This window comes from Moschus berezovskii, chromosome 11 (genome assembly GCF_049115385.1).
Source record: "Moschus berezovskii isolate FMDL1 chromosome 11, NW_MosBer_1.0, whole genome shotgun sequence".
Taxonomy (NCBI): domain Eukaryota; kingdom Metazoa; phylum Chordata; class Mammalia; order Artiodactyla; family Moschidae; genus Moschus; species Moschus berezovskii.
In genome coordinates, this window is record NC_142470.1 from 79,764,012 (window position 1) to 79,777,380 (window position 13,369).

Below are 13,369 nucleotides of genomic sequence, written 5' to 3' on the forward strand. Positions count from 1 at the left end.
GGACTTAGAAGTTCTCTAGCTCCTTAATCTGGATATACCTTTTGTGCCAAATTAAAATTTTTTCATTTTATGTAATACTTCCCCAAGAAATGGCTGATGCTCTGTCTGTAGTATCATGGGCCAAGTGTGGGCAGTAGGTGATGAAAGGAATCTAAGAACTGTCACATGTGTAACTGTTTGTTCACACATTACCCCCAGGACACAGCCATGTCCCACAGAAGCTACCCCAGTACCCCAGGAGTGAGACTCAAGTCCACTAGTGGCTGGTCTCCCAGTTCCAACCACAGAGAAACCTCAGCATGACCTCATCACATACCACCCTCCAGTTCTAGATAACTTAACCTTGCGTTTGTAGTCAATTAACTGGGGAATAAACAAACCCTCTCATACTTTAAAGCAACTGTTAAATGTTTAAGAGCTAATGATGATACAGAAGAGACAAAAAAAAAAAGAGAGAGGGAGAGAGAAAGAAGCAGCAAGGACCATGAGTGAGACAGAATAAAACAAGCAGGGCAGGAAGCGTCTTCAGGGAGCTGGAGAGTGGGGAGCTAACAGAACACACAGAACCCGGTTCAGGACACAGGGGGCCTCCAAAGGGCATCTTCCTGAAGCTTTCCATTTCATGGGGAAAGAAGAAGGTGCACCGAAAACACTGCACCAAAAGGCTGAAATCTCTGGGTCACCTGCCGATGGTGGTCCCCACAGGCTCTCCTATACATCTACTCCCACACAGCTATGGTGGAGCGATGGCCAGGCAGGGACAACAGAAAATCGGGGTCTCACTTTGCAGACAGAGAGCGTGACCATGCAGGCCCTACAGAGCTCTGAGTCTCATCCAGCCCAGCCCCTGTTTCCACAAGCAGTCATGATCTGAATTGACCTGTGGTTCCCAGGGATTTACTTCATACAACACCCTCTTACCTTGACACTGGTATCCCTGCTTTCCTATGACACCCCTGAAAAGAAGAAAACAGCTCTTTAAGAAAATGAATTCCAGTAGGTCAAAAGCCACACAAAGGCCATTCCATTCTGGCCACTGCCCACAGTGTACCACTGGAGTCCACTCAGCAGTGGGGTAGTAATCTCGCTCCCACTTGAAGGGTGCCTTAAAATGACTCCTTCTGAAGGCCATCAAGAACAGCCCCAGTGCTTGGAATGGGTGCAAGGTTTGGTTAGTGTTAGGGTTCGGTTTCCTATACAAACAGCCACTCCAGGGGCCTAGCTGTGTTCTGGAAAGCCCTAGAGCCCCTGCTTGCTCTCCATGGGACTCAAGTCATTGAGCATGCCCTTTTTCGCAGACAGTTGTAGAGAAGGGTTCTCGCTGGCAAGCATATTCCCTGAGCATTGCAGGAGTAGACAAGGTTTATCGGGCACAGTGTGGCCAGGACTGGGAGTTCAATCTACCATTTGGGTAAAGGCCAACATCACAGATTCCTTCCATGGCCAGCACAGGGTGCCCTAGGGCAAGTTTAGGGTCAGCCTGGACACAGGACCACCCAGCCAACCTGGCCCTGTCCTCAGGATACCACCACCAACTGGTCAGCTCCCTGCAGTGTCCAGTCCAGTGAGAGGAGCCAGAAGTCACTGCGGCTACAGCTAAGGGAACCTAGAGTTCAGTCGTACTAGCCATGAGCTTAGAGAAGACCTGAATCTCTAAGGCTAAGCTTTCAGAACCTGTTCCCCAATTCTTGACCAAAATACAGAGATATAGGTCACATGGCTGTCAGTCCCAGGAATGAGATGTGTCATGGATGGAGCTGGGCATTATTTCTGCTTTAACCAGGTTGACTTTGCTCTAAACTGTGTCACCTTGGATGTCCATGCCAACCTCTGTGACTAGTTCCAGAACACCACAAGGATGAGATGAGGTGTTCCTGGACTCCATGAGAATCCAGGGGGTCCTCAAAGTGAAATTTGAACATTCCCCTTCTGCATTAATGATGCAGTATGGCCTTGCTCACTCCCCTCCATGGGATTGCCAACATGAGAACTCCACATCAGTTCCAGAGAGCTAAGAGAGGTGGCTAGGAAGGCTGAGCATGAGCTATTAGTTGTGCTCACCAGAGTGGAATCAGGTCTCTGACACATCCTAGCTGGAGGGCCATAGGCTGGTCTCATTTCTGAGCCTCAGTATTGTTGTTAGTGGAATGGTGTCCATAATACATAGCCCATAGGATGCTGGGAAGATTTAGAGATTTCCAGAGCCAAAGAGAGACTCTGACACAAGGTAGGCATTCATCAAAAGTTCCCTTCTAATCCCCAAGGCCAGTATTCCTTGTCCTTCTCCACCTCCCAAAAAGGCCTACTACTTACCTGTTTCTGCCTATCAAAATCCTAGTTGTCATAAAAAGAGAACTGCCACCTCCTCCAGGAAGCCTTCCCTGAGTACTCCAGCAAATGCATCTTTATTTTCTGAAATCTCAGCATCCTATCAGCACCAGTGCTGTGACAGTTACTAAGAACTGTTTTGTATTATAAATATTGGCAATGGAATATTTTTAAGCTTTTTATGGAAACATTTAAATGTATAAAAAAATAGAGAGATGACTATAGTAGACCCTCAGGTACCTGTGAGTAGCTCCAACAATGATAAATTCATGGCCAGCCTTGTTTCATTTCTACCCATAGCCCTTCACACCTCCTCCCAGTTATTTTTTTTAAACAAATCTATCCATCATTCTGTTGGTAAATAATTCAGATTCCCTCTCTAAAAGTTAAGAGTTCTTTTTTTAAAAAAAACCACAATACCATTATTGGTTATAAAATCTTAACTCCTTAAATATGAGATATGATATGATCCTACATATCTCCATATGTAGGAACCAGGAATCATAGTTTCTTCTTCCCATCTAGCCCCCCAAGTACCACTCAGCCTTGCAGAAAAGTCTTCTGTAGTCAAATAAAGAATTAAAGTACATAAGCATTTTTTACATAAACTGTCCAATCTCCTGACCCATTCCCCCCACCTCTTGCTGCCAAGAAGTCTAACCGAGAGGTTTCCAGAAAAGAGGACCTTACCAGATAAAATCTCGGCAGTGGGAACAGTAGGTGGGCTGCCGAAGGTAGGTAGCCATGAACTTGTGGCCGTTGACCTGGTGGACCCTGCGCCTGACAGCCCCCTGCCGCTTCCTGGGCCGCATGCGCTCCCGAAACACACGTTCTTCATTGTCTTTAGGGGCTGAGGAGGGACAAGAGCACAGAAGAAAACACAGTCTGGGTTAGCACCCCTTGAAAATAACATTCTGTGGGAGAGCTACTCCAGCCTGGGAGATATGGAGGTTGGGGGCGGGCAGCCTCTGCTGGTGGAGGGATTCAGGGGTCTAAGGAGCCTTACTACTTAGCTCCAGTGAGTACGCACCATGTGACTGCAAGGCCCAGACTGTGCACTTTCCCACAACAGCTGCACTTAGCATCCATCCCAACCCTACTCCTGCTCCAGGTGTGGCCGCTTCACTCCTCCCCACACCAGCTATATGTTGCAAGGGTGTGGGGTCAGAGGCTCAGGTTCAAATCTTACTGAAACTTCTGAGGAGTGACCTAGGACTGCTTGTGTTCCTCATCTGGAGCCTCTGCAGGCATTGTCCTCTGTCACTGGGGATGATGGTGATGGCCCTAAGGGGTGTGGCTTGGAGGCAATGGTGTGACTTCCCTCCCCACCCAGATGCCAAGCTCAGAGAAGTAGCTGCCTAATAAACCTGACTTTTCTTCCTCTTCCCTCTTACCTAGAGTAAAGCAAAAAAGAGCCTTTCCCTAAAGGTTAAAAGGAGAGGGAAATAGAACACTGTGAAAGCAGACAGAAGGTACAGAAGGTTCAAGACCCACCACCATGGGCTTTAAGACCTACTGGAGACAGAAAGACCTTCCCCACTTCTTCCTTCCCCCCCTTTCAAAGACTTTCCCAAACCTAAGAACACCCTGCAAAGGGACAATAAAAATAATAATGACCATTAAGTACTGAATGTGCCACCACATAGCCCAATACATACATTAATGCCCTAATCCCCAATGTGATGGTTGGGGGGGCCTTTAGGAGGTAATAAAGATTAAATGTAGGCATGAGGGTGTACCCGCATAATGGGATTAGTGCTCTTATAAGAAGAGGAAAAGACCTGAGCCCGCCTGCTCTCTGCATGAGAGGATACAACGAGAAGGTGGTTGTAAACCAGCCAAGCAGACAGTCCTCACCAGAACACAAAGATCTTGATTTCAAACTTTCAGCCTCCAGAACTGTGAATAGTAACTTTCTGCTGTCTAAGCCTGTATTCTATGGTATTTTGTTAAAGCCTGAGCAGACTAATAGAGTGACAGTGCTAGCTAACGTCTGGCAAGGGCGTATACTCCGGTAAGTGTTAGTCACTCAGTTGTGTCTGACTCTTTGTGACCCCACAGACTGTAGCCCACCAGGCTCCTTTGCCCATGGGATTCTCCAGGCAAGAATACTGGAGAGGGTTGCTATTTCCTTCTCCAGGGGATCTTCCTGACCCAGGGATCGAACCTGGGTTTCCCGCATTGCAGGCAGATTCTTTACCACCTGAGCCACCTCAGCTATGCACTCTGGTAGGTGCCATGCTAAATGCATTATGTGTGATAACTCATTGAAGCATCTCAACCCCAGATGAAGGGTACCGCTATTACTCCCATTTCTTGGATCTGCAAACTGAGGAATGAAGAGTTCAAGTAACCTTTTCTGTTAATACAGCTATCTAGTGGTAGAGCCATAGAGAGGGGAATGGCAATCCACTCCAGTGTTCTTGCCTGGAGAATTCCATGGACAGAGAAGCCTGGCAGGCTACAGTTCGTGGTGTTGCAAAGAGCTGGACACGACTGAGTGACTAACACACACACACACAGTGGTAGAGCCCAGATTCTACACCAGAGAAGGAGAGAGAGGTCCCGGTTCCACTGGCCACCTGCTGCTCTGAGGGACAGCACACTCTCCCTACAGCAAGTCTCCAAAGTACTCACCTGGTGGCTCTCATTAGGGAAGAGCTGGGCTGCCTGAGGCTTCCCCTAGCACAGAGAAGGCAGGCTATGGGTCTCCTGCCAGACTCTTGACACTCTCAAGCAGCCCTGGAAGGTGGGTAAAAATACACTGGGAAGGCTCCATCCCCTCCACAGCCCCCTTGCACCAGCCAGCACCCATCACCCCAGCCTAACAGTGTCAGTCCTAAGGGGAATAAGCTTTGCCCCTCATGGACCTCTCTGAACACAAGGTTCCCTGCAGTGGTGGTCACGTGTGTCTGTCAAACATCTGTTTAATCCAAGAGCATCTGGTCAGTCCAGAGAGGGTAGAGGTGGACAGAACATCAAACTAAAGGAGGAAAAGAACAATGGGGAGCAAAAGTCCAGCATGTGCTTTTAGAGGGAGCCTCCAAGCAAATGTGCAGAACTGCTGACTGGAGGCTGCTTGCAGGGCTCCCAGGCTGTATTCTCAGGACTGCCCCTTGATGACCCAGAAGGGGGTCTGCCTGTGGACCTCCTGCTTCATACCCCCCAACCTGCAGGGGTTTCCTTTTTAACTGGTGCCTATTGTTTCACAAAGTCTCTGACACCGATTACCTTCTGGGTATAGAAAGCCCACACCACCTCCTACTTTCTACAACCTAGGGGGTAAGACCCAGCTGAGTAAATTCAGAAGGAAAGGTCCTGCTTCCAACTAGAGATGTCTACATATGCACACGCATGCATAAATATGACAATCATCACTCAGTTGTGAAATTAGAGGTGACTTTCATTTCTGCTTCATACTTTTCAGTATATTTAGAAAATTCTATTTTTATAAGGTGGAAAAATGTAGTATTTAAAAAACAAATCTTTTCAATAGCCCTTAGTTGCTACAAACCTGATCGACAAAAAATCCAAACCCCCCAAACTCAGCCTTGGGGTAGCTCAGGCCAGGGGATGGAAATTCTCTTTGTACAAAAGCATCTGTCAAATTCTTTCACAGAAGGTGTTACCATGGAATATATATCAACAGTATGCTCTAATGCACTTAAAATGCAATTTGATTTACAAATTCCTTAGATTTTCTAGTCATCTTGATCCTGGAAATTGTGTTTTCCATCAAAATGGTGAGGAGTTTTATCTAGTTTTCTCAAAGAAATGCTGCCATATGGGGGGTTATAGGGGTCTCCGAGGGCCTTATTTCTCAAGTTTTTATGGAAATGACCACAGTAACCAAATTGGACATTCTAAACTGCATTTAATTGATTTAATAGATAAATGCAGCAGCCAGTTAATTTAACTCCACTTGCTTTTTTAAAATTTACTTATTCTTTAATTGAAGAATAATTGCTTTATAGAATTGTGTTGGTTTCTGCCAAACTCCACTGACTTTTGAAAACCTGTTTGTGGGGTGCACTGATGCTGTGAGAAAAGCTGTGTAAAATCTGTAGGGGGTGGGGCAATGGGAGGGTCTTGGGTGCAGGTTAGAAAGAGAGCCAAGGATAACCCCATGCTAAGGCGGGGTCTGTCTGATCTAACTTCTCCAAAACGTTCTGTTATCCTGCCCCAGAGCACATTGTGCATGGCCTGTTAAAAGTCAGTTTCTATGTTCAATATGGGAGGAGACTAAAGGCAACAGAAGGAACAGGTAAATAAACTTCGGGTTCCAAGGAGGTTTGCACACGAGGCTGCAGGAGAAAGGGGATGGGACTCCTGGCTGATGATAACACCTGCCTTCCACACATCTCTGGACAGGGGAGCCACAAGGCTCCTCAGCCCCATAGAATCTCCTTGTTGGGCCTAGACAAACTGCTAGAAATGGATCACCTTCAGCATTTCCCCTGATGTCTCTCTCTATTAAAATGCAACTTCCATGGGGTAGGGGGTAATGCATGGCATATGCATGCAGGAGCACAGGCACCTGTATGGGTAAGAGAGGGTGCATGGTGTGAAAGAATAGATGATAAATGCAAGTATGGATACACATTTATGTGCACAATATAATAGCAATATGTATCAAATATGCATAATTTACTATATATTCATATATAATACAGCATGACATATTAGTGTCATTAACATAATTATATTATGACATGATTATATTATAATTATATTAGTGGCAATATATTATTATATAAAATGAATGTATGATATATAGTTTTGCTGAACCATTTGAAGCAACACTTTACCCCTAAATACTTCAGGGTTTATCTCCTAAGAATAAAAACATTCTCTGACATAATCACAATATCAAAGTCAATAAATTTAACACTGATATAACTATCCAATAGAGAGTTCATATTTAAATCTCCCTGATTGTCTCCTGTACGTGTGTGTATGCTAAGTCGCTTCAGTTGTGTCCAACTCTTTGCAACCCTCTGGACCATAGCCTGCCAGGCTCCTCTGGCCATGGGACTCTCCAGGCAAGAATAATGGTGTGGGTTGCCATGCCCTCTTCCAGGGCATCTTCCAGACCCAAGGATCGAACCTGCGTCTCTCATATCTCCTGCACTGGCAAGTGTGTTCTTTACCACTAGCGCCACCTGGAAAACCCAATCGTCCCCTAAATGTCCTTTATTGTTGCTGTTGTTTTTAAATGTTTAATCCAGGAGCTAGTTAGAGCTCAAGGAAGTTATCTGCTTGCCATGTCTCTTTAATCTCCTAATATAGAACAATTTTCTTGACTTATTTCCTTCTTATGACAAAGTTATGGAAAACATAGGATGTTGTCTTATGGAACATTCTACAGCCTGGATTTGTTTGTTCCCATTTGATTAGTTTCCAATTCAATGGCAAACAAACCACGGAGGTATACATATCAATAAATCTTTAGCTATAGATAAGTGTGTAAATGACATAAATATAAAATTTATAGGAGAAGAAATACAAAATATTCACTCTTAATAGGAATTCTTAAAATACAGAGCTCTCTTGACCTACCATTGACATACCATTTAATGCCTAATAAAGAAACAAATTTGTTTTAAAATGGTATTATCAGCTGTTCGGAAGGCTGCTATTAAACTGATTTATTCATTCATTGCTAGAGGTAATGTCACATAATATTTTCAGAAGCAATATTACAGTACATGGCAAACATCGCAAAGAGATTCATATCCTCTGATTAGGCAATTCCTTAGTAAGTAACTCTAAGTCAATAATTCAACAGAAACTAAAAGTTATACACTTATAACTTACACATGTTCCCCAAGGCATGTCTAATCAGCCTTCAAACAGAAATAACTCGATAGTCTCACATTAGGAGAATGGTCTAATGAGTTATACTACATCTATATCAATTTTAAAATGTTGAGAGAAGACTATGTAGGAACATGGGGAAATGTTTTCTAAAACTGTGAAAACAGGAGGCACAGAAACACAAAACATATTTACAGGTTGAAGGTAACATAAAAGAATTATTGTGTTATACTAGGATGATGGGATTATGTATTTGTATATTTGAAAAATATTCTCTAACGCTCTTTAATGACATTTTTAATGCATTGTTTCTTTTTGGCTGCAGTGTACAGCATACCAGATCTTAGTTCCCCAACCAGGGATCAAACTACACCCCCTACCTCGGAAGCTTGGAATCTTAACAACTAGACTCTCAGAGAAGTCCTTTAATGATTTTTAATAGCAGTTCTTTCCACCTAAAGCATTCAGTAATGGAAGGGTCACTCATGTTGCAGGAGTGGGGGACTACATGGCATGAATGAGGAGGAAAGGGCTCCAGATGTTGGCCTGGAGATCAGGAGAGACAAGATACATTTTATCAACTTCCCCAGTTGCCTGTGGTTCTGAGCTGGGTCACCCGCTTGCCCCAACATCTGTGACTTGCTCTGAAGCGTGCTCTTCACACCACTTCACTGGATGTACTCAGCCATGCCCACCTAGGGTGATGTCTCATTTGCCACAGACCACAAGGCAAAACCAGCACTCTGGTTTTCCTTTCTTTCCTTTCCTTTCTGGCTATGCAAATCTTTTGTTTTATGGCTGTATCTACCACACAGCAGAAGAGATGACCCAAGTCAGGGAGAGGCCAACATAAAGTTGGATAACTCTAGTGAAACTTTCTGTGTAAATGAAGATCTTGGCTGCTCAGTTATAACAAGAATTCACAAAGGCATGAAGCTAAGGAGACACCCTGTGAAGCAGCTATGAGATCTTCGGTAACCTTAATCTCTAACTACATTCCAAGAGTGTTTTCTGCTGGCTTTGATTTGCCTATAAGCTCAAATTCCTAGGGTCTTCCATACTAATGAGTATCTTACAGCTCCAAAGCTCAGAAGAATCTCTGACAGGCTGCAGGCAAGTGGCAGAAGAAGCACAAAGAACCCACACCTCACAGTTTTTGCTTTATTGATCAGCCTCACCTGGCCCCTTTTCCTTGGGCTGAGACTTCTCAGTCTAGGCCAGAAGGACACTCACAATCACAGGGAGAGGCAGCCCCTGACACCAAACCCTCTCTACCTCTTCTGGTCTGTCTGATTGTTGAAGGTCCCATTGCTTCATCATCACCTCCCTCACTTCATCTCCTGTCCTCCTGCACAAAAAGGGGCTCAAATGACAGGACTGAACTCCATCTCCCACACAAGACCACTGGTATCCTTAAACTCAGTGCTCTTTGAATGCCTCTCAGTTAAAGAATATCTAGCAGGGAATTCCTAATAGGATGATGGTTATGAATCCCCATATGCTGGCACTTCCTTCGAGGGCATGTGTAATAAGGACTGCCAAGCCCAAAGTTCCAGCTCACCCAAGACCTTGGAGCCTGGACCAGTCAGAAGGACCAGTATGCTTGACTGGCCACCTCTGGGCACCACTGTCATTCCTCACTGCAGGTGACCCCTCAATCAATCACCTACTCTTGATTTTGAGCACACATAGGGGTCTTCTCCACAAGCAAGTGTGCCATGGGTGGTCTTCTTGATCTCTTCTCACTTCCTTCTTTTGACTTTCTCTTTCTACCACTATGGTTGAACTAGGTGCTGGGAGATTGGACAAATGTTGCCTTTACCCCAGACTTGCGTTATAACCTAGAACAAGTCATTTAATCTCTTCAGGCGTCTGTTTTACTTATCCATCAGGAAGTAGTACTGCAACAGCTCTGTCTAAACACCAGGCTGGCAACGTGATATCTCCTGATTGAGGGAAAGTGGAATACTCTCATCACTACAAAACCTCCCCTGGCTGGGATCCTACTGCCTCCAGACTGCCCTGTCACTGTGAATAAAAAGGGGTCGGCTCCATCTTCTCCCACCCCGTGCATCAGGGGCTCTGGAGGAGCACATTCCACCTCCAGAGTGGAGTAGTTCTGGGAAGACTGGGCTGGGTAAAAACACTGACTCAGCTCTAGGATAAGAGCAGTAAGAAATGTGACCAGTTTGAGAAAAGGCTGGGAACATCCTCAGAAGGCTTGTCTTGGAAACCAAAGAGTGAATCCAGTTTTCAAGGCAGATTATTTCACAACACAAAGAAAACAACTCAAACATTCTGATAGTTTTATCTAAATAACTGTCAAATCTTGGATGATTCAGAAGCTGAAAAATAACAAATACCATGTATGGGCCCCTGTCATGTGGTGAGCACCATTCTAAGTATTTTGTATCCATGAGGTGCTATTTTATATATAAGATACTGTTACACATCCATAAGGTGCAATTAAAAATACATGAGGTATTATTACATATACACAAGACATTGTAAACAACTTACATCTAACATCATGAGGGGCTATTATCCTCAACTTACAAATGAAGAAACCAAGGGCTCAAGAGGTTAAGTAATTTGTTCAAGGTCACACAGCTAACAGTGAGTGTCAAGCTCAAGAATTCCCACCCTGACCCATCCACCCATATTTCACAAGGATGGCAGAATAGCTTGAGTCCCCAGTACCCAACTTTGTGTATGTAAGTCTCTTGCTGGCTGCTGCCCATTCACCTCTCCACACACTCATCCTGCTCTCAACTAGAGACTTAGAAAGTCAAAAGGGACTGATTAATTCACAACGCACATACATAATGGAATTTAATGCAGTGGTTTCAAAAAGCAGACATGTCAAGTGCGCCAAGAAACAATACGTAGAAAAAGAGAACTATAACATGTCTATAGTGTATATTTATATAAAATGAGAAAGAGAAAAGGCCATAAACAGAAAAACACATCGAGACTTTCTGAAGGGTTAAAAATTGTACATTCTAAAAAATGGTGGATATTGGATGCCGGGCAGTGTTCTGGGCACAGACTCTTAGCCACAATGGATGGTCTATAGCCACTCTCTAAATTATTCTTCTCAGATATTTTGGATTTGATCCTTAATAGTGGGTCTCCACTAACAAAGCAAGGAATTGCCGTCATTGTCCAGACAACAGTGGTTATGACTGGGGGTTGGGGAAAGCCCCTGAAGAGACTAGATGGAATTTTTCCCACTCAGTATCTGAGGAGTTTACTCAATAAATCTCTGGCTTAACTTTATGGACTTGCATTTTGTGAAAAAGGCAAGATCAACGGAAACAAAACAAAATGAAAAAAACCTAGGCACTGAAAATCAAAGGAGCAGTGCCTTTTCATTTTATTTTCCATGAGGAAAATAGCTTATAATATTTTCAAGTTGAAATAAATGCTACATGACAGTGAGTTTTAACGATTAAGTAAATATTTATGTGATACCAAAGGCTATGTTCTACATGTTGTACTCACACAATACATTAAAGAAAGTTTCTGTTCAAAACAGGAAAGAGGAAACAGCAATTAATTCCCCGAGAGAGATTAGTCTGAACTATCTATGTCTTCCCAGAGAGCCACACGATGTGAAGCAGAAATGTCCAGGAGAGGTTTGGAATTGTCCACATATGTTATTCTGTGTGTAATCTAATCAGAAGAGTGCTGGTGGCATTTCAAAATTAGCATCTCAAATTTACTACAAATCATTTTCTTCTTTCTCATCTTTCCTTTCTGAATGACCTGTTCTGTATTCATGGCAGGGCATAAGCTCTGTCCACTTAATTAAAATAAAACTTAAGCTAGTTTGTGCTTTGTTAGGAAAAATAAAAAAGTGAAAAATTTGGATACTTGACAGGGTAGAGAGAGTAGCACTAGGGTAAACTGAGGTCAAACACAGTGGTGGTAGGACAACTGGATGGTCACTGAGGGAAGGCACCTCAGGGAGAAAAGGAGAGGGCAGCCCCCCAATCCCACCACCCAGGCTCTGATATACATGGGGACATGGAGAACCACTGGAGAACAGTGATCATCCTTAAGTAGGAAGTCTCCTTGCTTCCTGCCTATCAGCATTTATTCATTCCCTCCCTCCTCCATCCATTCAAAATTAAACACTGGAGTTACACTGGAACTACCACATGCTTCTGGGACCCAGAAAAAGTCACCGCTTGCCAGGAGAAAAACCGCAGAGCAAAATCCCTTCAGGCAGACCTGCTAAATGCTCAAAGAGCCTTCTCATCCTGGGAAATCAGCCAAGTGGGGCACCAGCCAAGGGTGGGGCCAGAGTCCTCACTGGTGCCAGTGATGGTCCTGTGATTCATATAACAGGAAACTGAGCTGTTGCTGAATTACTGGGCACCTGAGCCCTGAGGACCTCATGTCCATGAGGTCATGTCCGTGGTTCATGTTTCTAAAATGCTCTATTAAAAAAATGCCCTATTAAAAAAATGCCTGTGGGAGAGCAGTGGCAGAAGTCTTAGCAGGATGTCTGTCCATTCCCAGCATGAAGAGGGGGGAGTGTCAATGCCAAGTGAAGGTTGACAACCCCCTTTCCAAATACATTACAAGCCTCTTAATGCCAAGGCAGGCAGGCCAAAAAGGTTATGGGATTATTTACTGAAAAACCCACATCCATCAGTGCTGTTGTTATCAGCTGTTCCACAACATCCAGTCAGTGGCAGGCAGGATTCAGAAAGGTCCAAGCAGAGTGAACTAAAAATCACACCTTTTAATATCAAGTGGTCCCTTTACCATCTCATCCCAGCCTCCACAGACCTCCTCCCAGTCTCCAGAGACCTCCTCAAAACTAAGTATGTGCACAGTTAACCCAAATTACCACGACAGATTCACCTGTTTATTTTCCCCAAACTCCTGTTTGCTAAGGTAGTTCCATACTGTTGCTAATACTTTAAAGTTAAAAGAAAAACCATAGCCTTTACCAGAGAGATCTTAAGTCCTGAGCAGGATCCTAAGGAAGATACCAGGTGGGTATTTATCAGACCACCTGAGAAAGAAGACAAGTTTCAGGGAGTCAGAAGATAAAAGCAAAAATATAACAGGTAATGCAAGACTTGTTAAGACAAAGGAGCTGGCGAAAGAAGATAAAAAGAAGTAAGGATGATTATTAAGCCATGAAGTCCAGGCTGGTGATTGGTCAGATGAACCCCACACATTCCCAGAAAGCAGATGGGTTTGTCTT

The 13,369-nt window shown here is 44.1% G+C and overlaps 1 protein-coding gene across 2 annotated transcripts in view; it reads right to left on the reverse strand.

The window, feature by feature from the left end:
• Positions 1-13,369, reverse strand: part of PRKCE (protein kinase C epsilon) — a 568,938-nt gene that overhangs the window by 216,551 nt on the left and 339,018 nt on the right. For both annotated transcript variants that reach the window (XM_088841505.1, XM_088841506.1), the window contains exons 4-5: positions 3,019-3,178; positions 922-956 (exon numbers count right to left, since the gene is read on the reverse strand). In XM_088841505.1, coding sequence (XP_088697631.1) covers positions 922-956; positions 3,019-3,178 — 195 coding nt within the window. The remainder of the gene's footprint in view (positions 1-921; positions 957-3,018; positions 3,179-13,369) is intronic.